Source organism: Fusarium mangiferae, assembly GCF_900044065.1.
Source record: "Fusarium mangiferae strain MRC7560 genome assembly, contig: FMAN_scaffold002, whole genome shotgun sequence".
Lineage (NCBI taxonomy): Eukaryota > Fungi > Ascomycota > Sordariomycetes > Hypocreales > Nectriaceae > Fusarium > Fusarium mangiferae.
This window is the reverse complement of record NW_024573922.1, coordinates 1,250,634-1,272,623: the sequence shown is the minus strand read 5'-3', so window position 1 is coordinate 1,272,623 and position 21,990 is coordinate 1,250,634. Positions and strand designations below refer to the sequence as shown.

The window sequence follows — 21,990 nt, the reverse complement described above, 5'->3', positions numbered from 1 at the left end:
AAAGAAGGTCGGCGCAAGTAAAGGAAAGGAACTGTGGAACGTGCGGCAAGGTAGGGCATAATGCGAGAACGTGTCAAATAGTTGTTTCGATGTCTGGAGAAGAGGAAAGCGATTAGTTTTACTTGATTGCGTGATTTGTTGTGTTCTCATGACGATTCCTGTCTCAAGGGTTAAGATTTTTGTAACACTCGCTTGTTTGTAACACTCGCTTATCATGTACGTTAGTGCAAGATAAATAATACATTAACAGTATCTGACTTTCGTCGGTGAATATCGCTTTGCCAAGGCACGTTCATGCACTCCGCGAAAAGAACGCCCTCCTATGACAGAAACGGTTACCCTGCCCAGAAATGCATTTGTAATCTCCGATGATGAATCTACCAAAGTGGAGTGCGATCGCGGAGACCTGCGATTCTGATGCACCTTTTTGGGTTAATCACATTTTGGGGTGCAATACCCGGCGTCGGATCGTGTATCCGACATCAGTCTTTTTTTCCACCGTTTCTCATTTTCAATCCTTTCTTGGCAAAATCAGGCCTTTTCTTTCGAGATTTACTGTACTGTGAGTTACAGTGTAGTTGGTGAGGAAGTCAAGACAAGCGACCATGTCTTCGCCGGAAAAGACTGCCGAAGCGACGGCGGCGAGTGAGCCACAGACCGCCACAGCGAATGCGCCCTCTGTGTTGGACAACGAATCAGCGGTTGTTGACATTGAGAAGAGTTTCGCAGCTTGGGTATGTGTCTTTGGAAGCTTTTTGTTTTTGATGCCCACATATGGTAAGTCCAGCGCCACTTCAGCCCTATTACCCGTCATTCACATCTTCTAGGCATGATGCAGTCTGTCGGAACGTTCCAATCTTACCTCGAGTTAAATCAGCTCTCCGATTACTCAGCCGGCGATATTGGCTGGATCCCCGGCATGTACATGTTTGTATCAATGCTAGTTGCCATTCAAGTTGGCTCTTTTCTTGACCAGCGCGGTCCTTTCGCTATGAGCATTGTTGGGGGAGGCGGCATCGTTATTATGTTCGTTCTGCTAGCTGAGTGCAAAAAGTACTGGCACTTTATGCTGTGCTTTGGAATTTTCGGTGGGCTATCGACTGCTATTGCTGGCACTATCCCCGTAGCAGTGGTCGCAAAGCTCTTTTCACGGAAGCGCGGTTTCGCTATCGGAATAGCCCTCACTGGTTCATCGACCGGAACAGTCATCTTCCCCATTATGCTTCGATCACTGCTCCCAAAGCTGGGCTGGAGCTGGTCAATGAGAATACTTGCCTTCGTCATTCTCGGTATCTTCACTCTTGGAACAATCTGCTTCATTCCTTACCGTCGGCTTGTCAAGCTCGTCAACATGCCGATAGCCAAGAAAGGCGGTCTCTCTCTTCTCAACTTCTCTGCCTTCCGGTCTGTGGCTTTTACGCTGGTTTGTGTAATGTTCTTCGCTACTCAGTTCGTTCTTTATGGAATCGGTGGCCTGTTGCCGACTTTTGCGATCCAGGCTGGTTTGACGGCCGAAACTGGCTACACCCTGGTCTCAATCATCGGCGGTGCTTCGGCTTTCGGTCGTGTCATACCGGGCTTGATTGGTGACAAGCTAGGCCATTACAATGTTTTGATATTTATGATGGCATTGACGTTGGTCTTTATGGGTACACTCTTTGTCCCCTTTGGCGACAACAGCGTCGTGCTCTACGTGTTCACAGGTATCTGGGGTTTTTGTTCCGGGGGTTTCTTATCTATAACTCCAGGTAAGAGTCGTCTCCAGTGATGAGAAGAAAAGCATCGCTAACAATTTTAGTATGTGTCGGCAAGACATGCGAGCCAAAAGATTACGGACGATATTACGGTATGAGCCCCGGCTTGTTTTAGATATTGCCTCGCTAATCAGCTTGCAGGAACCATGAATTTCGTCATCAGCTTCTCTTTACTTATTGCCATTCCAAGTAGCGGCACAATGATAGACAAGATGGGAACTCAAGCTCTGAGCGGCTTTCTGATGGGAGTTTTAGCTCTAGGCCTGGGCTGCTTGTTTGCATCACGGGCCGTCCTGGTGGGAAACTGGTTTGGAATCAAGACCGAAATTTAAAACGGCTATAGGGATACATCGGAAAAGAGACAGCTTTAGACATTAAAATGGCGTATGAATAGATTAAGCTTGAGTTTCACATCATTGCTCTTGACTCGAGTTTCTTATATCAGTCCACGGAACAGGAACTTCTAAGCCCGGGTCATACAATGGTGCTCGCCTTCGTTGCGACAATCTTAGTAACCGAGGCTCCAAGATGATATTATTACGAGCCACAACCTCTGCCGACACATTCCGATCCGTGTCTCCTTCATTTAGGAGGAGAAGCGCCAGCTCAGGCCGATGTTTCCTGACATCAAACGTTGTGATATAACCCTGTGGCTCTCCGGTTTTATTCGCATCACAGAATGCATCGACCGGGAAAAGCCAAAAGCCAAAGGCTGGCCTCACAGCCTTGGTTATGTCTTCATCCCGAGATTCTGTGGGTTCTGAAGCAACTCTCTCTATTTGTGGTTCCTGAGAAGGCCATGTACTTCCAGGCTTTGCCACCCATCCATTACCTTCCCATTGCAACCAATCCTCGGCGTCCCTGAGGTTACATATCGTTCGACGAGGATTGAATGCAAGTAAAAGACGGTATCGTTCTTCACATGGCTTTACTTCTATCCTTTCTAAAACTTGCAGCCATGAGTCATATAAACGCTTGGGATTGCGGACGTGAAGGTGGCTCAGATCGTCTTCGACAGTGCGAGGATCAAGCCCAATACGCTCGAAGCTGTGTGGCGTAGCGTGAATGGGAACTGACCTTTCGAAGAACGTCTTGCGGACTGCTGGCCATTCATTTTCACCACCAATCAGCTGCCGAATGGATTCCTGGATAGAAATCAACCAAACCTCATCAAGACCACTGATGATTTCTCTGAATATCCTCATCTTTGAGGATTCAATATCGGCTGGCCTCATTGCATGGAGACCGGATGGACGTCCTCCCAGCTGATTGCTACAAAGTGCAAGATTTCTGATACCAACGTTACGTGGATCATGCTTTATCTTTAAATCGCACACAAATTCCACGGTAGCCATCGTGTCCTCCTGTATATGAAGAAAGTCATATTCAGGGTTGATATAGGTCGTTCCAGAAGTCCAGAGGCCATAATTGTCTTCTCTGTCCGCAAACCAGCAGGGGATGTGAACCCTATGAAAAGACAGCACTGCCTCTCTGGATTCTGTATTGACTCTGAGAAGCTTGCTGAGGAGTCGGTGGCCGTCGACAACTGGATAGTACGTAGGATCATCCCTCCCAGGTTCTAGCGGAGGAAAGTGAATACCATTCCTAGTACGGTTTCCGCAAAATCCGGCGTGCGAACGGAGAAATATCTTGATGATTCTTTGGTGTCGGAGAGCCCATGTCCATATTGAAACTCGTATCTCTGCTGGAAGTGAGGGGAACAGGGTGAATGAGGATGGCCCTGCAACGTTAGCCCCTCGGTTGAAGATTTCTGAATGACTCTGAGGCATTGTATAATATGTGAAAGATATAACCTCTCAACCCTCTTCGAGGGAACTTGATGTGATTTTGACTGTGTTTATTTATGCCACGTGTGACTTCGTCAGTGGCCACGTCTGGGAGATTAAGGCTTCTTATACCCCAGCAGCTGCCAATAAGGTTACTGATTAAGTCATCATAAAAGCATATTATTCTGATTTTAATTAGGAGACTTATCTTTGTGGAGGCTATATGTATATTGCCTTTAGAAGCCTAAAGTTAATTGGTATTTTTCAGTGTGTTGGCTTGATATATCTCGTTGAGATATCATAAGCTTTAACTATCAATCAATATAACCTCTCAAAAGAAGCGGCGTATGGGAGGATGTTGGCAGTGGAGTATGCTGAAAGTCGTGAGATTGCTGGCAGTCATTCACGCTGACGGTCGGACAAGGGTCCCGCGGGAAGACCTTTGGCCGTGGCGCAGCCAAGCACGGACGACAACAGGGTTACGGTTTTGGCAGCTGCTAAGTGTTGTCTACCAATCATAATGATACTCGTGTAATTGGTCTAGAGTAGCTAGTCCAAAGGATGCACGGAGTCGGCAGGGGCATGTGGCCAGCTGAAGAGAAGATGTCTCTTGGTGAAAACATGATGGGTCGAAGCAACCAACAACGTAAAAATCGGAAGGTTAATGTATAATCTATCATAACATGGTATAAAACAATTCGCTACGTCAAAGATAATCACGGCCCAAAGCACCCCAACCTCTAGCTCTCCCTCTCACAAGCCCCATATCATCCATATTAAGGATTCCAATACCATTGTCTATCAACACCCTCCAGGCGATATCCCTCACATTCGGTGGCTTTGAAGGCGTATCCCAGTACCGCGCCAACAGGCCACGAGCCTTGGCCTGCTCAATCTGCGTCAACGCCATGTCAAGTTCTCTTGACGGCGGTGTATCCAGAACGCGCTGGAAGTTTGATCTGTAGAGAATAGCGTTCTCAAATCTCGTTGATGCAAAGTATGAGTTGGAGCGGTTGAATTTGTAGGTAGGAGGGTTTGTTGAGAAGTCATCGTCCATTGAGACGAGACGCTCAAGCTTGGCGTCCCAGAAAATGTCGCGATGTGTAGAGTTCATAGCCAGAACGGACTCGAATGGAGTGTTTCCGGTTCCGACTACAGTGAGAGGTCGGATGATTCTCTCTGTGCCGTTCCAGTATGTCAAGTAGCCGAGGTCTCTCAAAGGCTGGAGCTGGGCGTTTAACGCATCGAACGTTTCTGGGCCAGCTGTTTTGAGATCAACGAGGAGCGTGACGGTTTGCTTGGGTGCCAGTTCGAAAAAGCCTTGCCAGTCATCAATCTTCACTCCAGCGTTCCGTGCCTCCAACATGCGCTGTAGGGGCTTCAGGTACAAGCCCTGTAACGTTCGGTGAGGATTCACGCTCAATCGCGAATGCGCAACGAAAAGGTTGCCATGTCGTAGATGAACATCTGCTTCGATGCTGATACACCCAGAGCCGAGGGCTTCAAATAGTGGGATATGCCGTGTGTAATCATTGTGCGAGTGGATCGGTACAGGACGAGCGCTTCGGAGGAATGATTGATGGTTATCGTCCCAGATTTCAGGACTGTCGTGACTGAGGTGGCCGAATCGTAAATCGTAGGGATCGTTTGGTATACGGACCATTCCCGTGCCGAGGCGGGTGATGTAGATTAACTGGCTGATGGACCTGCAGACCCATGAGCAAGGACCCTGAAAATGTTTGGCGAATGACTTACAGTATGAGCAACAAACCCGTAGCATACTTGAGCCAATTCGTCCTGATGTGTCGCACAAAAATGACCCTGGGAGGATGTCTCCTCACGATAACCTCCTCCGACGAACTCGCATCATTGTAAGTAAGCCTCGACTCCATGATATATCCCTCGCGCAGAGTCTACAGTCTCTCAAATCCGAGGAACGAAAAAGAGGGGTCCAACGGGGTAATAATTATACCCACCACGCCCATCTCAACAGCGCTACCGAGTTTCAAGGGATTTAGTGGTTAGGCACTTTTTCTCGGGTGCTACCCGACCAGGTTAGTTGCGGTGGGCAGGTTTACGCTTCCACCAATAGAAGCGACCGAGATTGGTCGAGACACGTTCTGGACCTACAACGCCGCGGGTTTTCTCATGTCACGATAGTGCCATTTTGGCGCTACCGTTATACGGCTGCGCCTTTTGACAAGCGTAAGCACGGCACGGTTTATGTGACGGGATAGGGGCCATGGAGGTGGCTTTTTTGTCGTTGGTGATTGAGTTTGCTGGACGCGTCAACAGCGGATGGGAGGATTCGAGGCAGCAGAATAAACATCAGGGAGTTTTGGAAAAGGTACTTGAGCCTCAGCTGAGACAACGTGGTTTAGACGAGTACTCCCGGAGGTTTCTGTTTCAAGCTGCTCACACTAGACACGTTAGAATCATGTTTTGTTGGTGCAGCTCCCGGGAATTCGGCACAACGCCCTCGACGTTTGGAACTTTGACCTCCGACTCGGACCCGGAGTTGCATTGCACTCGGTCGGAGCGCCAGTTTTCCGTCGGCAATTGGGCTTGTACGTCACGTCTCTGAGTATATTTGATATTTAACTTTAAGTAACAGTATCATAAAGCTTCTCTCGTCGACATGGAAGAAGAAATGATCCTTCTCCTTCGCCTGTGATGAACCTGCAGGGCTGTGCTCGTAAATCGCTAAGTTCGCCCAAGTGGGGCGACCCATGTAGCACATCATGGCTGTCACGGCTTTGGATTTATTTATACGAAAGCTTATTAGAGATTGGTCCGCCCGCGGAATGCGTCGTGTCAGTCTGTGAAAGGGATGCTTGGAAAAGACTCTACGGCTACGTCATCTCTGATATGCAACGTCGTGATGTAATTTGACGCGTCTCGATCTCGCTCTTTCATTTCCAGTTTCGGCCTGGCTCACTTGGGCTGTTGAAGCAAGTCATGCCAGCTTCATTCTCTGTGAGATCTCGTGGAACCGGAGATTTTGATATCATCTCAAGATAAAGAAACTAATTAGAGCCGGGTCCATCACCTGAACAAGACAGGATGAAATGCTTGAAGGAATGCCGCTGGTATGTAATACATGTCGTACGTTATCGTAAAAATAGCAAAGAACATAGACGAGGGACACAAAGGTCACTGTTTTAGGTTTTGAGATAAGATATGCCATTATACTATCATACGTGATTATGTTTTTCCCATCAAGTATTGTTCTGGCTTCATGGTATGAGACCAGCTCTAATGTTGTTTCGGAGCAAAGCATAAAGCTTCGCCTTACCCTGTAGAGCTGTCCTCGCGGCGGTCAGGGGCAAGGCCAACGTGTTCTAGACTCCACCGAAATTAGTTTCTCCATTTCTTGCGTGATGGTCTAGAACAGCGAAAAATATCTCAGGCGTTGGACGGACTCATGCAAAGCGTTGAGCTAAAGGGTCATGGTCTGATCACCTGCTATTTCCTGTCACGAGCAAGTCGGATCGAAACCCCATCTATCATCTGGAGTACCCCGGACCCCATCTCATGCAGAACCTCGGCTTGTTATCTTATCTGATCGGATCGGGAAGAATAAATATGCGGAATGTCCGTCGGACTTTATGCCGTTCTCGGCCTCATTGTGACCATCGTTTGGAGACGAGATCGCGGCACAGTTCAAGCACAGAAGGGACAGAAATTACAAGAAAACAGGAACAAACATTCTGGTATACTTCAGACCACAAAATCTAATATTGCACGTTATCATGACTTCTTTCATCATCTATCAGCTACCGACATACCGAGGCACCCTCTAATAGCGTCGTCGTCATGGTCCACTTTTTAAAAGAGCCGAGGTATCCAAGTCTTAGCCTCATCGATTTTCCGACATCGCTTGGACCGAGCGACGCCCCATAAAGTTCAAACTCCCCTTAATCTAAACATTCCATCATCAACCTCTCCTCCTCCCTCTCACCAAAATCCGGGGTAAAACCACATCCACACCAACAATGCCTCCGCAAAATCCAGACTGGGTCAAGGCCCTCAAGCCCTCCGGCCCCCAGGGGTCAGAGCTTCTGGCCCAAGAACGCGCCAAGTCTGACATCAACGTGGACCAACTGGCAGAGTTCCTCTTCACAAAAGAAGTCCTCCAGAGGAACGACAAGATTCTCAAGCTTCTCCAGGCTGATCCTGTTTTTGACAAGGAGCAGAACTACTTCAGGGGGCGAACAGATAGACTTGAGGCTGCGCTTGCTAGAGGTAAGGCTTTGAGGAGATTATCTGTCAAGCACAACTGGAATGATGAGGAGCACCACGCTGCCAACGATCTCATCAGCGAACCTACGCCTTATGGTCTTCATGCCACTATGTTCTTGAAGACGCTTGAGGAGCAGGGTACACCAGCGCAGCATAAGCTGTTCCTTGAGAAGGCGAGAAACTATGAGATCATCGGATGCTACGCCCAAACTGAATTGGGTCACGGTTCTAATGTTCGAGGTCTTGAGACCACTGCTACTTGGAACCACGAGGACAAGACCTTTACTATTCACTCCCCTCACCTCACAGCCTCAAAGTGGTGGATTGGTTCTCTGGGCAAGGCTGCCAACCACGCTGTCGTCGTCGCGCAGCTTATCCTCAACGGCAAGCCTTACGGTCCTCATCCCTTCGTCGTCCCCATTCGCGACATGAAGACCCATGAGCCTCTTCCCGATATCCACGTTGGAGATATCGGTCCCAAGTTCGGTTACAACACCATGGACAACGGCTTCCTGCTCTTCAATAATGTCAAGATTCCTCACGTCAACATGCTGAACCGCTTCTCTGGTGTTGACCCCGAGACCGGAAAGTACATCCGCCCCTCAAATCCAGCTCTCATTTACGGAACCTTGACTTTCATCCGATCATCCATCGTCTTCCAGTCCGGGTCCGTTCTTGCTCGTGGTGTCACTATCGCTACGCGTTACTGCGCTGTTCGCCGACAGTTCCAGGACCGTGATGCTGATGCTAGCGAGACTGGTGAGAACCAGGTTCTCAACTACACAATGGTTCAGCACCGTCTTCTCCCTCTTCTGGCTTCTTCATATGCGCTGTTCTTCACTGGCCGCGCTATGATTAACCTCTACAACGCCAACCAGAAGCGCATGGCTCAACGCCGTGATGCTGGCGACGCTAAGCGCAAGCCTGGTCCTGAGGAGCTCAGCCCCGGCAGCGATCACCTTGCTGATCTCCACGCCATCTCCTGCTCCCTCAAGGCCTTTGCTTCCACCACCGCTGCTGAGGGTCTGGAAGTCTGCCGTCGCGCTTGTGGTGGCCACGGCTACTCCGCCTTCTCCGGTATTGGCAGCTGGTACGCTGATTATCTTCCTACTGTCACATGGGAGGGTGACAACTACATGCTTACCCAGCAAGTCGCCCGATATCTCCTCAAGTCAGCCCGCGCTGTCCTTGCCGGCAAGGCTCCCGATAACGGTATCTCTCGTATCTTCAAGGAGTTCATCCGCCGACAGGACATTGGTGCTGCTTTCGACGTTCTCGACAGCGATCAAGACCTCGTTGATGCTTTCGCATGGCGTGTGTCTTTCCTGACCTTTGAGGCTCTTAAGCACCGTGATGAGGAAAAGCAATCCTGGAACAGCCTCCTCATTGACTTCTGGCGCCTGTCCACCGCATATGCTCAGTACCAAGTCGTCAAGAACTTCCACGAAGCTCTCCAAGACGAAGCCACCAAGAAGTCCCTCGACCCCAACACCCTCGCCATCATGCACAAGCTCTTTGAGCTCTTCGCTCTGCATAACCTCCAGAGCTCCGCCTCCGAGTTCTTTACCAGCGCCGCCACAACAGTTCGCCAAATCCAACTCGCTCGCACAAAGCGAACACTCTCCCTACTCGATGAGATCCGACCTCACGCCGTGAGACTTGTCGATGCTTGGTCATTCCCTGATTGGCAACTTGACAGTGCCCTTGGTCGTCACGACGGCAAGGTCTACGAGGACTTGTTCCATCGTGCTTCCGAGGTCAACCCTGTCAACGACATTGTGTTTGATCCTTATCCTGAGTCAGATGTGCTGTTCCGTAAGAATGGCAGTGGTCCTAAGGCGAAGTTGTAAGAGAGCGCTTGATACCTGTACTCTAAAATAGTATTACCTAGTCTTTTGTATTGTTTTTTATATATAGATAGAAGAATATGAGCCTGCTTATGCTTATTTTCGATCCTTGTTAGTGTATGATGATCTTGTCTATGCCGCGTAAGATTGGTGTCGGTGATCATCTCCGTGGACATCTCCGCGGAATAAGTGTGAGGAGCTGTCAGCTTGCTATCCGCAGAGCTGAGCCTCTGCACGGTCTTGGTATATCGGCCAATCAAGCGTACAATGTACTTGCTATACTGGGATTCAAGTCTTGTATAAATGCTTTTCGATTCTCTTGCTGCCATGGGAAGCCACAGACTAACACAAACTCGTCACCTTCTTCGCCATTTTCACTATATTCAACATGCGTCGAACCATTTTCTCCATTGCTGCTGCAGCGCTACTGTCGCTGGTGCAAGGCAAGCTTCAGTACTTGTAACTATCCAAAGCTTTGGTACTAACAGACTCCAGCCCAAAACAACACTGCTCGTAACATGACCGAGCCCGAGATCATGGAGTTCCTTGAAGGAATAGCCGATGGATTCCGGATCTGGCCCGAAGCACCTCTGTACCATCGCCCCGACGAGCTGAACCTTGAGTACGAAACCGTGACATTCCCATCAGAGGACGGCGTGTCTCTAGAAGGATGGTTCTTCCCATGCAATGGATCCAAAAAGATCATCATCATGAATCATCCTCGTCTTTTCAACAGGGCTGGCCTTCCATCCCATATTGAACCATGGAACTCGTTGACTGCTCCATTGGGAAACAACATTGACGTTAATTTCATCCCCGACTACAAGATCCTTCACGACGCTGGATTTAACGTGCTTACCCATGACTTCCGAAACTACGGCATGAGTGGGAGGGGCAATAATGTTCTCTACTCTGGAGGACGTTATGAATCTTGCGATGTCATTGGTGCCCTTCGCTATGTCCGTGAGCGCAATGACACCAAAGACATGACTATCGGCCTATTTTCAAGATGCATGGGGGGAAGCGCAACCTTTTTCGCCATGGGAAAACACCCTGAAGAATTTAAAGACATCCGGACCATTGTCTTTCCTCAGCCGATCCCAGCCAACATGAGAAGTCGGGTAACTCTTCAAGCTGCTGGTATCGACCTTGACTACCTCAAAGAACTAGACGATATGGTCTACTGGAGAATATCTCTTCGCCTGGAAGAGTACTCTCCTATCCCTTGGACCAGGAACGTCAAAATCCCGACATACATGTTCCAGGTTCGCAATGATCTTGCGACTCATTGGTCGGATGTTCAGGATGTCTTTGATGCCATTCCTGCTAAGGATAAGGAGCTTTTCTGGATTAATGGGACGACTCGAAGATGGGACGGTTACCTACACTTTCAACGTCACCCTGAAGCGATCCTCAAGTGGCTTGAGCGGTGGATGAACTAAGTCCTGGGTGCTTACGATTTTGAACTCAAAATTATTTCTACAGTTGCTGTGTTACTCTAGGTAGTATCTGTTCTCTACATAGATAGTCATACATATTAGTAAAAGCACACAGTGTCTAGTAAGATCCTTGAAATCAACGCAAACTGCTGTATCAGTGAGAGCGATGATTACGCTATGCTATGTTCTGCATCCAGCGTCTGTGAACCTCAACATTTGTTTCACTTTGTTATCGCTTCACTCAATTTACCGGCTATTCCTCACATAGCTTAGTTTCGGCTAGGACGGGATGACATGGCGAATGTGACTGGTTCGTTGCCACCGCATTTACACAGCAGCAGAAATGCTACTAATTATAGCACGACTGAGCTCCAGGCAACTCTCCTCCCAACATATTTTATGCAACGTCATCCTTCAAACCCCAGGCGAAATCAACAATTCCTCGCTCCTCAACTTCGACATCCTGGATCAACTGCACCACAATGGCCACCGACAGACAGCCTGAGATTATCTTGTACGATCTTGCATGTATCAAGAACACATGCTTCTCGCCCGTCGTTTGGAAGATCCGCTTGATGCTCAACTACAAGAACATTCCTTACCAGACCATCTTCCTCGAATTCCCCGATATTGAGCCAAAACTGGAGGAGCTGTAAGTCAATCGACGATTGAATCAATAAGCTCCTTGATCCGCTTGTGTCACAAGCTGACAAACGAAAACCAGCGGCCTGGAGTCTCACGATTCCAGCTCAGGTTCCCCTCGTTACACAGTCCCAACAATCCACCATGTCCCCACTGGTAGATACATCATGAACTCACCCGCCATCGCCGAATTTCTCGAGTCAGTCTATCCAGACCCTCCACTCCCCTTGAGCTCTGAGCTCGGTCGCGAGATTGAAACCAAGGCCCGCGGCGCCGTCGGTCCTGCATTCCGCATCTCCGTCACACCACGCGAGAACCTCATCCTGTCGCCACGAGCTCAAGGGTATTTCCGAGCCAAGAATGAAGCTCGAATGGGATGTAAGCTGGAAGACTTGATGGACCCAGAGAAAGAGGAGAAGACCTGGCAAGGCGTTGCCGACAAGATGAGCGAGCTGAGTGATTTGATGTTGACGAACAAGGACAAAGGGCCATTCCTACTGGGTGAGAAACCGAGTTACACTGATTTCTTCATCGCTGCCTCGCTCCAATCGGCGAGAACTATTGATGAAGAGATCTTTCAGCGCTGTGCTATATATCCTGGTTTTAAGGCAATTTACGAGGCTTGCGTTCCTTGGATGCAGAAGAAGGATTAATAGTCCAAGCTTGTAAAATCTTAATAAGATAAACTTAATTTAAAATATTTAGTATTATTTTTATAGTATTATTTTTATAGTATTATTTTTATAGTATTATTTTTATAGTATTATTTTTATAGTATTATTTTTATAGTATTATTTTTATAGTATTATTCTTATAGTATTATTTTTATAGTATTATTTTTATAGTATTTTTTTAATAGTATTATTTTAATAGTATTATATAAATAGTATTGTTTTAACAGTATTATATAGATAGTAATATTTTAATAGTAGTACTTATATAACTACCTCCTTTTAGCTACTTTACTTAAATAGGTACTTGTTTACTGGCGTAATAGCATCCCTGCCCTCTAGAACCGCTATAACATTCTCTATAGCCAGCCTCTCAAACCCAATCGACGTATCAAGTGCACCACCAGCAGTATGACACGTCAAAGTCGCATTCCTCATCTTCTTCAACCTCGGATTCGGTCTTGGCTCATCCTCAAATACATCCAAGCCAACGGCAACCAAATGTCCTGAATCCATAGCGTCAGCCACAGCCTCTTCGTCTACCAAACTCCCACGCGCAACATTCACCAGCCGTGATCCTTTTTTCATCTTCGAAATTTCCTCCCGACCGAGGATCTTCTTCCCGCCTGCGCCTGGTGCAGCTATGACGATGCAGTCGGCGATGGCGAGCATGTCTTCTAGCTTGGGGTAGTTTGTTGCTTCGATAGCTGCTTCTTGCTCTGGGGATTTGGGGAAGGGGTCGTAATATGCAATGCGCATACCGAGAGCCTTGTAAGTCTTGAGAGCAATCTGGTAGCCAATGTTTCCAAGACCAATCACCCCCAGCGTATGACCGCGAGGGTTGAATGCTGTAAGTTGCGTATGAGCATGTGCATCTCGAAATTCCTCTTCACTGCCTCTCGCAGCCATATTACTCCACTGCATATTCCTAAAGACAGAGATAATATGGTAAAGGGCCATGTCAGAAACAGCCTCTGTCGAAGCAGCTGCTCCGTTGCAATAGAGGATACCGTTTTCGGCCATGATGTCAACGTCAGCCCAGTCATATCCAGCACCAGCTGATGCGTAGACCTTCATGGATATGGGCAGGAGTGGAATCAGCTCTTTGTCCCAGCGTCCCATCTCCCCGCCTGTGACCCAAAAGGGCCGCATGACAGCTTGAAAATCGCCCCATTTGTTCTGGCGGAGAGCTTCGAGGAAAGGACCTCGTTGGCGTTCTTCCGCTGAGGGGCGGATGATGGTGAATTTGGACTCGAGTTGCTTGTAGAGATCATGGTTGTACTTGATTGGGTCTCCGATATGGAGGATTATAGGCTTATCGGCTGAAGGCATGGTGAGATCTGAAGACTCAATGTCTGAAGGTTGGGATATGGTGCTAAAGAGTCTTCCCGTGTTTTGTCAAAGAAGGTATATAAACGACACCAACACAAGAAGGTAACAGTCATCTGTGGGTCAAAGTCGATCTTCGCTCCGAGCTCTCCATATTCCCCGCGTCTCACTTCCCACTATCTCCTCCCGTGCAAGTCGGATGTCGCCATTACTACATGACCATCACCAATACAAAGCGTTCATCTCGTCGGCTCGGCTACACGCGACAAACGGCCCTTCTAGTGCATCTCACTCATCGGATAACGGCTCGGAATGTTCTTGGATTGGTTCGAGTCGAAGATCTACATGATTCATGGGGTTACGTTGCAAGGTTTATTTCCCCGCTTGTCTTGGTTTCCCCAGACTATCTCCCCCATACCCCAGGTTCTAGTCATAGAAATCTCGGCAAGAAATGCGAAGGCTAGTCTGGGCAGATTGAACAGGTCAATAAATATACCTGAAGAGATCTCTCAATTGCGTTATTTATCAGCGTAATTTTGTAATCATTTTATTACCAGTTGTCTGTCATCATGGCTGATGTCAAAGAGACAGGCGAGGAACTCCATCTGGAGACTCTTGGTGGAGAGACAGCTCACATCGAGGACCGCGGCACCAAAGAGAAAGCTCTCGTTCGAAGAATCGACAAGAGAATGATGCCACTGATGATGCTTCTCTGTGAGTACTGACTGCCTGGATCACATCAACAACAGCTGACATGTCCTTTGAAGATATTCTCAATTACCTTGACAGAAATAACATCGCGACCGCCCGTCTTGGTAATTTTGAAGAAGACATCGGTCTTGTGGCCGAGCAGTACAACACCGTCATCAGCATCTTTTTCGTGGGTTACATCCTGACTCAGGTACCCACTAACATGATCCTAAACAAGATGCGACCGTCGATCTTCTTGGTACGTGACGAGTCAAGCGTGTAGCAGGCAGGAGAATTCGTGATGCTAACTTGTATTGGTAGCCTTGTATCATGGTCTGTTGGGCTACTGTTAGTGCTTGCACGGGTGCTGTACAGAGCTATCATGGCATGATTGCGTTGAGGTTCATCCTAGGATTTGTGGAGGCACCGTTCTTTCGTAAGTTGATCGCTTTGATGATATGTATTGAACTGACTGAATCAGCTGGCGCCCTGTTCCTGTTTAGTTCATGGTATACCAAGAAAGAACTCGCAGTTCGTATCTCGGTTCTCTATGCAGCTGGTCAGATGGCCGGTGCATTTGGTGGCCTTCTCGGAAGCGCCATCATGGCCGGTATGGACGGTAAAGCTGGCTTAGCCAACTGGCGATGGCTCTGTATGTCAACCTCTCTAACCTTATACGTCCCGACTAACAACGGTCTAGTCATCATCGAAGGCTGCGCTACTTATCCCGCAGCGATTGTCACATACTTCGTCGTCCCAGACTACCCAGCAACAACCGCCTGGCTCAGCGATGAAGAGCGCCGCATCGCAGTTCTTCGTATGGCCGAAGATGCCAGTAAGGAAGATGATCGAGCCGATGTGTCAGCTTGGGAGGGTGCTAGAATGGCCTTCACTGATCCTGCTCTTTACATGATATGGATCATGCAGCTTGGTCTCAACACAGCGGCAGCCTTTACAAACTTCTTCCCTACTATTGTCAAGACGCTGGGTTATAGCTCGACTATCACTCTTCTGCTTTCTGCGCCACCGTATGTCTTTGCGGCGGCGCTGGGTATCACGAACTCTTGGCATAGCGATCGTGTAAATGAGCGATGGTTACATGTTGTTTGGCCGCAGATCTTCTGCAGCATTGGGTTTATCATCTCAGCTGTGACTCTCAACACGGCAGCTCGATATATCTCGACATTCATGATGATGTCAGTCTACGGATCCTTCGGTTGCATCTTGTCCTGGGTATCTTCGTCTTTACCACGTCCATCGACAAAGCGCGCTATCTCATATGCCGTGGTTAACGCTGGTTCTAATCTTGCGTCTATCTACGCATCTTACTTCTACCCTTCCTCTCAAGGTCCCCGATATTGGCAGGCGAATATTGCCAACGTAGCTTTTAGCGGTCTTTGTGTCGCTATGGCGACTATTCTGAGATTCTTCCTGGCTCGGAGAAACAAGAAGCTGAAGAGGGCGAGAGAGCATGATCTTCAGCATGAGGGTACTCTGAGTGGTAGTGAAACAAGGCTGCTTGCTGAGAAGTGGCAGTGCGGAACCGAGTATGTCTATACACTGTAGATGGGCTGACGTCGATTGATTATAAAACAAGCCAATAAGTAATGTGACTATCAACTTACGGGTTTTTCTCTCCTACTTACTACCTAAGGTAACTGCTGCTTTACCCTAAGCCTAACCTAAGCCTGTCCCTTTGACATTCAGGTCGAAGCACACCAAAAACGATCACATCCAGTCAACTAATCCCTTGTAATAAGACCTAAAATTATCATCAATCCCCTGATCGTCATGGACTCTCTTGGCGCTACAGATAAGAGACTAAAGAGCATCTACCTTCTTTTATTACCTCACTCAGTGCACTGGAATGTTCCACCCTGACTTGGGCCATTCTGCTGGAACCTTGCACAATTGAAACACGAACTGTCTTTAGCCCCAGCATCCTTACATAGATCATAGAACAAGTTTCCGTCGATCTTGCCAAAAATACTTTGTAGCTACCACAATATTAGAAGACAGGTCAGTATTCAAAGTTATACACGCACAAAAAGTCCTTGAAATCTTGGCCCAGGACCGCTGTTACGTCTAAGCCAGGGCTGTTTGGATGTCGCATCATAACTTGCTGGACCTGCCGCAAACAGTTAAACACTATAGTACATAACGAAGAAGTTTCTTGAACTGACCGTAGACAAAGCTGTAAGAGTCACCGCATGACCTAGCAACGAGCGATGTTTTGGTATCGTCGAGAGCCCCGTCTGTTTTTGTCTGGCAGGCGCAGTAGTCGTAACTAGCCGCAGCGGCAAGTGATCTGATTTATACATGTAAGTAGGAAATATTTCAGCTTGGTTTAGAGCATTACTTACAAGAAACAGTTCATAGCCAAGGCCAATTCCTTTGTAGGTAGCATCATGGTGGTTGGTTGAACAAAGTTGGCTTCGTACTTATTTGAGAATTGCAAGAAAGGATGGAATTATTCTAAAGAAAGATTTGGGGCTTAGATGAATATAAATACTTCTTTAGTTATAAACAAGCTACCATTGACGTTCTGGAACAACAAACAGGCTAAGTGCCGAGCACTGACAAGATTTGTAATCGGCAGTTTTTGCATTATAGTAATACCCCTGTAGGGTTTATAATCCTTGTTTGCTCGTGTATGCGGCCTAAACTTAAACACATGCTATACGACGACGAAGGAGAACTTCAACACTTGCTATACGCGGACGAAAGAGGAAATTTCCCTAATGGGACTGATACTGTCTACAGAGACAACCATGTATAGTTTCCCGCTAAGGAAAGTAAAACACAAATTCTAGGTGTGACCTGGGCTAATGTAGTATCAATTGACCAATAATGCCAGGACAATTAGGTGCTTATCAAGATGCGCACTGACAGACTCGGCAACACAGAACTCCGAGCCAACGTGGCTGTAAATTATTGCCTCTTCTCGAAGCGTAGAAGCCATAAAGTTTTAACTACTTCAAATGAAAACCTCGTATTAAACCAGTGAATCGTGAAACTTTGATGGCCAATGAGCAACTGCGAGATGGTAGACAAGATATCCGAACCATCCGGGCCATTCAAAGTACATTTGAGATGAGAAATTGGCGGGCGCAGGGCTAAGAGCTGCAAAGTCTGTTGATCTGAAGTTATGAGTCTGCAAAATCATATAAATATCGGCTCATCCTCCTGGTTGCACAACTTTCTTGAGTACGCAAACTTCCAAGTCAGCAATCAACATCAAATCCACCCTTATCCTCGGACAATATGAGGCCTGATCTATATATTTTGTGGTTTGCCGCGGCATCTGTCCCTGTGTCAGGACGAACCATTTCCTCTGAAGAGTCCGTATAAAAATACTTCGCACTCAGCCCCTTTGCTAACCACAATTAGGCTTGGGTCTGATCTCTCAGCAAATGCCGCGCATCCTAGATCAGACCGTTTTGGCCTTGAGAAGCGACAATTTAGGCAGCAGAGAGTAAGGGTCAACTGGATCGTTACCCTGGCTCAAGCAACCGACCTTATCTTGAATGTTTTTGTGCAGACCGACTCCAACGGACGTGTCTCTATTGTTCCAGAGCAAGTGAATCTAGGTTGGATTCTGAGTAACCCTCAGGCAACTGGTGGCTCCAACGAGTATGCCTCTATGCTGAGCATCGTTCGACCTTGGGGAAGAGCTACTGCCCAAATCTTCTGGAATGCAGTGACGGGGTCCTGGATGGGTGTGGTGAGTGACGGTGTCGTGAACGACAGGGGTCAGGAGATACAACATTCTTTAAACTGGTGCAGCTGAGTAGACTTTGGAAGTTCTTTGTAACGTTATACATATGTTGATATACATCCCGTATATAACGAGGCAACTATTTGCTAGGTTTAGTCTGAGTGAACTTTCATGACAGCCTCTCGTCGCATGCTACGATATTTCGAAACTTACACGTATTAGCAAATGCAGAAGCGACCGGCCCGGGCTGACACAAAGCCGGGAGGGGGGGCAATTATCGGGCGTAGATACTAATGTAGAATGTCGGATTTTCGATTGACTCGCCTGTGTGCTACTTCTTGTATCCTTCCGCCACTAAGACGGTTTCATGATTTAGGAGCTGAGATCTCTAGCTAAACGGGTGAAAGCAGAACGAAACTGAGGAAGAAAGTTTTGGTCGTGATAGCAAGTGCCATCTAATGAATGCCAAAACAAGCAGTCCATACAGCTAAAACTGGAAAAAGCTTATGAGGCAATAACGAAACAACACGATGAACTTAACCAAAAGCAGCAAAAGGATCTACGCCTTATAGCAGAAGAGGAAGAGAAGTACCCAACGCTAACGGGTAACAATTGAAAAGGTGGTTTCAACCGATGAGTGACTTGGAACGAGCGCCGGATATTGAGGATGCGATACCGGATGGTGCCGAGGTCCTCGCCGTTGATGATGGAGCTAACGACACCAATCACACAGATGTGCTCGAAAATTGCCACGGGGCATTGTTCCATGGAGTTTACTGCAGTCAAATCTTCAGGTACATTAAATCGAGATGTGACGCTCAGGGTTAGAGAAGAGAGCCGTGAAAGATAAGTAATTAGTAACTACTATACCGAAAACCTGTCTGCGTGATGAAGCCCCATGTGGAGCATGGTTCGATTGACTCCTAACGGTGCCAAGAGAGTTGCGACGCTCTTCGTGCTGGCCATGGGCTGATGGAAGCGTAACAAAAAAATTCTCTAGAGCCAACGGAATTGGAGGCCACCTCATGTCTGAGTACTTAGTCGAACGGCAGTCTGTCGTTTTGCGGCTCGTTGGTTCAGAGGCGGATATCGCATCAGCTCAGGCATCCGCCTCACAATTGCCCCAAGTGGTTCAACCTCCGTCATGCCTAGACCTCGTAGCTATCACGAACCAATCACGGTGTATGCCTTATCACTCGACTTCTTAAATAATCAGAACCCCCACAACTGAAAAGGCTAAGAGATAGTATTCATCGGGTATCTGTCTCTTGATCCGGGGATGGGTAGTGCCGTGCTTAGCTATTCTCCCCGCAATGTTGTTGCGGGGTGCATATCAAGAGTTCAAAGGCTTCCGCGAAAAGCTCTAGTTCTAGTGCTGAATTGTTAGCGAAGAGGCCATAATTTTTGCCGCACATGCTCCATGATTGGGTATTGAACGTCACATGTCGTGAAACAAGTATTACTAACCATGACATGATGGTTGGGCCTTGCCTCGAACGAAAGAAGATCTGAACTCTTCTCAGCAGTGCGTTACGGTGCACGTTAATGCCTCGGCTGTTCCCGGTATTATTTTTACTGCTGACATGTACAGCGCCGACAAGCGACAACTGCGCTGTACGATAAGAGCAAAACCAGGCACAGGTTGTACTGCATGTCGTAGGTTGCATTCTTTCCGAAAATCCATCTCCTCATCAGATCACAAAAGATCCCTGTATCTCGGCGCTCGAATCTCGATAACCATTTGCTTTTTCCCTCAAATACCAAGAAACATCATCTCATATTTATACCTGATACCAGTAATTCGTCTCATACGATGAGCATCAAAACATGAGCATCAGACGTTGTTTAACCTTGTCGATTAAGCTTAAAATGTTTAAATGAGTACGGCTAAGGCGGAATTGCCAGACTTGGCATACCTTACGCTATGAGGCGATCGCTGTGGGGAGGAGGAGAGGCCGCCAGCGCCTCGTCGTACTGGAGGGCCAATACTTGGCCTGGACAGACACCGCTATGATCTCATGTTGCTTGGCTTGGCATCGGCTCATGATTAGAATTCACTTTGCGTGTGACGTTGCGTGGCTCTAACCTCAGAAAGCCCACTTGGACTCTTTTTTACTGCCGGGCGGCGGGTGAAAAATTTATACCGACTATGAAAGCTGGCTGATCCTCAAGCCTTTTCACTGTCTTGACCTTTGGTGTTTCTTCATTCCAACCAAACTTGAACACGACAACCACTCTTATTACATATTTTTTGTATTGATCAACGTATCAGTTATGGGTGTCCGTATCGCTACGCAACAAGACATCCCCGCGTTGAAGGAGATCATCCTCAGCGGGCTGTCAAATGATTCTGTCTGGCTGTACTGCTACCCCTCAGCAGGCCGTTCAGAAGCCGCCTCAAATCATGTCGAGACGGTTCTGAAGAGGATCATTGACGACAACAGCAAGAATTGGCATTGCTACGTAGTCGATGCTCCCAAGACTCACGACCCCGTGTCCCTTGCGATTATCCAGTCGCTTCACCAGAACGAAGACGATGGAAAGGGCATCACCGAACAGATCCAGCGAGGTAACCCACTTTTCTGCTCGTTTCGGTGATGAAAATTCGCTAACCTTAAATTTTACAGTGTTTGGACTGTCGGAAGACCCCAGCAACGGCGAGAGCACAAGCAAGACGGCAAAGAGAATTGCCGCACTGCAATCAGGCATCACGCAGACTCAGCAGACGTACCTCGCCCGCTACGACCAAGTTATGTTCCTCCATGCCGTCATCACGCATCCCCACCACAAGCGCCAAGGGTACGCCAAGACGCTCTCCAAGCAAACCCTGCAGGTAGCGCGTCAGAAGGGCGCCGTTGTTGCAGCCCTCGCCAGCCCCTTCAGTGGCTACGTCTTCTACTCGGGCACCAGCTTCTCCAACTGCGGCCGCACAAAGGTCGAGACCGACAACGACATTGAGAACCTCGAGCTGCAGATCATGGTCTGCACTCCCCCCAAGCCCCTCGAGCAGAGGAGGAGCTCCATCATGGACTTTTGGGGAGGGGCTAAGAAGGCATCGCCCGCCGGGAGCAGGCGTTAGTCGCTGGACCAGGGTCAGGGTGCCACTGGCGAGAGGCGGAGCTCGTTCTTGGACATGTTTAGCTTTGGTGGCCCCAAGACTCCCTCTGCTGTTGATGATGATACCCGCCGAAAGTCTCACGCCTAGATGAGGGACAGCAAGATTTTTGTTTGAAGTTTATTATATGGATCGCCATAGAACAGGTATTTTCTTATGTACTTACCAACGAGCCACGATCTCAATACGATTACAGTCCCAAATCCACAATCAGTGTCAGCAAAAATACAGTGGTGGACCGTGCGTGACTGTACTAAATTTCAGGGCTCAATCATGCATTTTGCGTATGCATGACAGCGCATAATCAGCAACTTTTCGCCAATCGCCGTCAAGGCTTACGCAGCTTCATCTGGTCTGTCTGAACGACCAGCAGTTCAGAACTTTCATCAACTGCAGTCGCTCTCCAGAGGTCTGCATTATTCTGCGGTGCCTTGGTAATTACCTAGGTAGGTTGGCCATTCACGTTTCGTAGTAAAAGGCGGCTTCTTGTTGGGTCTACTAATTATCGCGTCCGACTTGAGAATGATATGCTTGACAAAAAACGGCAGATGAAAGAAACAATAATGACGGGGAAGGAAAAGCGGGGAAGTTGATGAAGAAAAAGACGACTGACTGCTCTGACATGTCACCAAAATATGACTGCTTGATCAGATAAATTTCACACAGATCAGTGACCTTCAACGATCAGCCTTCGGCGACATCACAATATGTATCTTAGGGAAGAATTGAGCGAAAGGGCCGGAGATAGTAGCAAGG

The 21,990-nt window shown here is 47.9% G+C and overlaps 11 protein-coding genes across 11 annotated transcripts; 7 read left to right on the top strand and 4 right to left on the bottom strand.

Moving 5' to 3' along the window:
• Positions 1-605: 605 nt before the first annotated feature.
• Positions 606-2,086, top strand: FMAN_06275 (uncharacterized protein; the record flags this gene model as incomplete). The annotated part of the gene is made up of 4 exons (XM_041826967.1): positions 606-777; positions 828-1,748; positions 1,799-1,846; positions 1,896-2,086. The coding sequence occupies 4 exons, from the start codon at positions 606-608 to the stop codon at positions 2,084-2,086; spliced, it is 1,332 nt and encodes a 443-aa protein (XP_041677976.1).
• Positions 2,087-2,167: 81 nt separating this feature from the next.
• Positions 2,168-3,544, bottom strand: FMAN_16047 (uncharacterized protein; the record flags this gene model as incomplete). The annotated part of the gene is made up of 1 exon (XM_041826966.1): positions 2,168-3,544. One exon carries the CDS (start codon positions 3,542-3,544, stop codon positions 2,168-2,170), a length of 1,377 nt encoding a protein of 458 aa, XP_041677975.1.
• Positions 3,545-4,247: 703 nt separating this feature from the next.
• On the bottom strand, positions 4,248-5,433 carry FMAN_06276 (uncharacterized protein; the record flags this gene model as incomplete). Its single annotated transcript, XM_041826964.1, has 2 exons — positions 4,248-5,247; positions 5,297-5,433. The coding sequence occupies 2 exons, from the start codon at positions 5,431-5,433 to the stop codon at positions 4,248-4,250; spliced, it is 1,137 nt and encodes a 378-aa protein (XP_041677974.1).
• Positions 5,434-7,536: 2,103 nt separating this feature from the next.
• FMAN_06277 (uncharacterized protein) lies at positions 7,537-9,633 on the top strand (the record flags this gene model as incomplete). Its single annotated transcript, XM_041826963.1, has 1 exon — positions 7,537-9,633. One exon carries the CDS (start codon positions 7,537-7,539, stop codon positions 9,631-9,633), a length of 2,097 nt encoding a protein of 698 aa, XP_041677973.1.
• Positions 9,634-10,018: 385 nt separating this feature from the next.
• On the top strand, positions 10,019-11,072 carry FMAN_06278 (uncharacterized protein; the record flags this gene model as incomplete). The annotated part of the gene is made up of 2 exons (XM_041826962.1): positions 10,019-10,073; positions 10,126-11,072. The coding sequence occupies 2 exons, from the start codon at positions 10,019-10,021 to the stop codon at positions 11,070-11,072; spliced, it is 1,002 nt and encodes a 333-aa protein (XP_041677972.1).
• A 479-nt stretch (positions 11,073-11,551) lies between these two features.
• On the top strand, positions 11,552-12,364 carry FMAN_06279 (uncharacterized protein; the record flags this gene model as incomplete). Its single annotated transcript, XM_041826961.1, has 2 exons — positions 11,552-11,721; positions 11,794-12,364. The coding sequence occupies 2 exons, from the start codon at positions 11,552-11,554 to the stop codon at positions 12,362-12,364; spliced, it is 741 nt and encodes a 246-aa protein (XP_041677971.1).
• Positions 12,365-12,673: 309 nt separating this feature from the next.
• Positions 12,674-13,714, bottom strand: FMAN_06280 (uncharacterized protein; the record flags this gene model as incomplete). The annotated part of the gene is made up of 1 exon (XM_041826960.1): positions 12,674-13,714. The coding sequence occupies one exon, from the start codon at positions 13,712-13,714 to the stop codon at positions 12,674-12,676; it is 1,041 nt and encodes a 346-aa protein (XP_041677970.1).
• Positions 13,715-14,280: 566 nt separating this feature from the next.
• FMAN_06281 (uncharacterized protein) lies at positions 14,281-15,967 on the top strand (the record flags this gene model as incomplete). The annotated part of the gene is made up of 5 exons (XM_041826959.1): positions 14,281-14,425; positions 14,479-14,660; positions 14,723-14,837; positions 14,883-15,053; positions 15,102-15,967. 5 exons carry the CDS (start codon positions 14,281-14,283, stop codon positions 15,965-15,967), a joined length of 1,479 nt encoding a protein of 492 aa, XP_041677969.1.
• Positions 15,968-16,251: 284 nt separating this feature from the next.
• Positions 16,252-16,811, bottom strand: FMAN_06282 (uncharacterized protein; the record flags this gene model as incomplete). The annotated part of the gene is made up of 4 exons (XM_041826958.1): positions 16,252-16,398; positions 16,447-16,529; positions 16,585-16,709; positions 16,765-16,811. 4 exons carry the CDS (start codon positions 16,809-16,811, stop codon positions 16,252-16,254), a joined length of 402 nt encoding a protein of 133 aa, XP_041677968.1.
• An 854-nt stretch (positions 16,812-17,665) lies between these two features.
• FMAN_06283 (uncharacterized protein) lies at positions 17,666-18,191 on the top strand (the record flags this gene model as incomplete). Its single annotated transcript, XM_041826957.1, has 2 exons — positions 17,666-17,742; positions 17,792-18,191. The coding sequence occupies 2 exons, from the start codon at positions 17,666-17,668 to the stop codon at positions 18,189-18,191; spliced, it is 477 nt and encodes a 158-aa protein (XP_041677967.1).
• Positions 18,192-20,393: 2,202 nt separating this feature from the next.
• On the top strand, positions 20,394-21,198 carry FMAN_06284 (uncharacterized protein; the record flags this gene model as incomplete). Its single annotated transcript, XM_041826956.1, has 2 exons — positions 20,394-20,688; positions 20,747-21,198. 2 exons carry the CDS (start codon positions 20,394-20,396, stop codon positions 21,196-21,198), a joined length of 747 nt encoding a protein of 248 aa, XP_041677966.1.
• Positions 21,199-21,990: the final 792 nt, after the last annotated feature.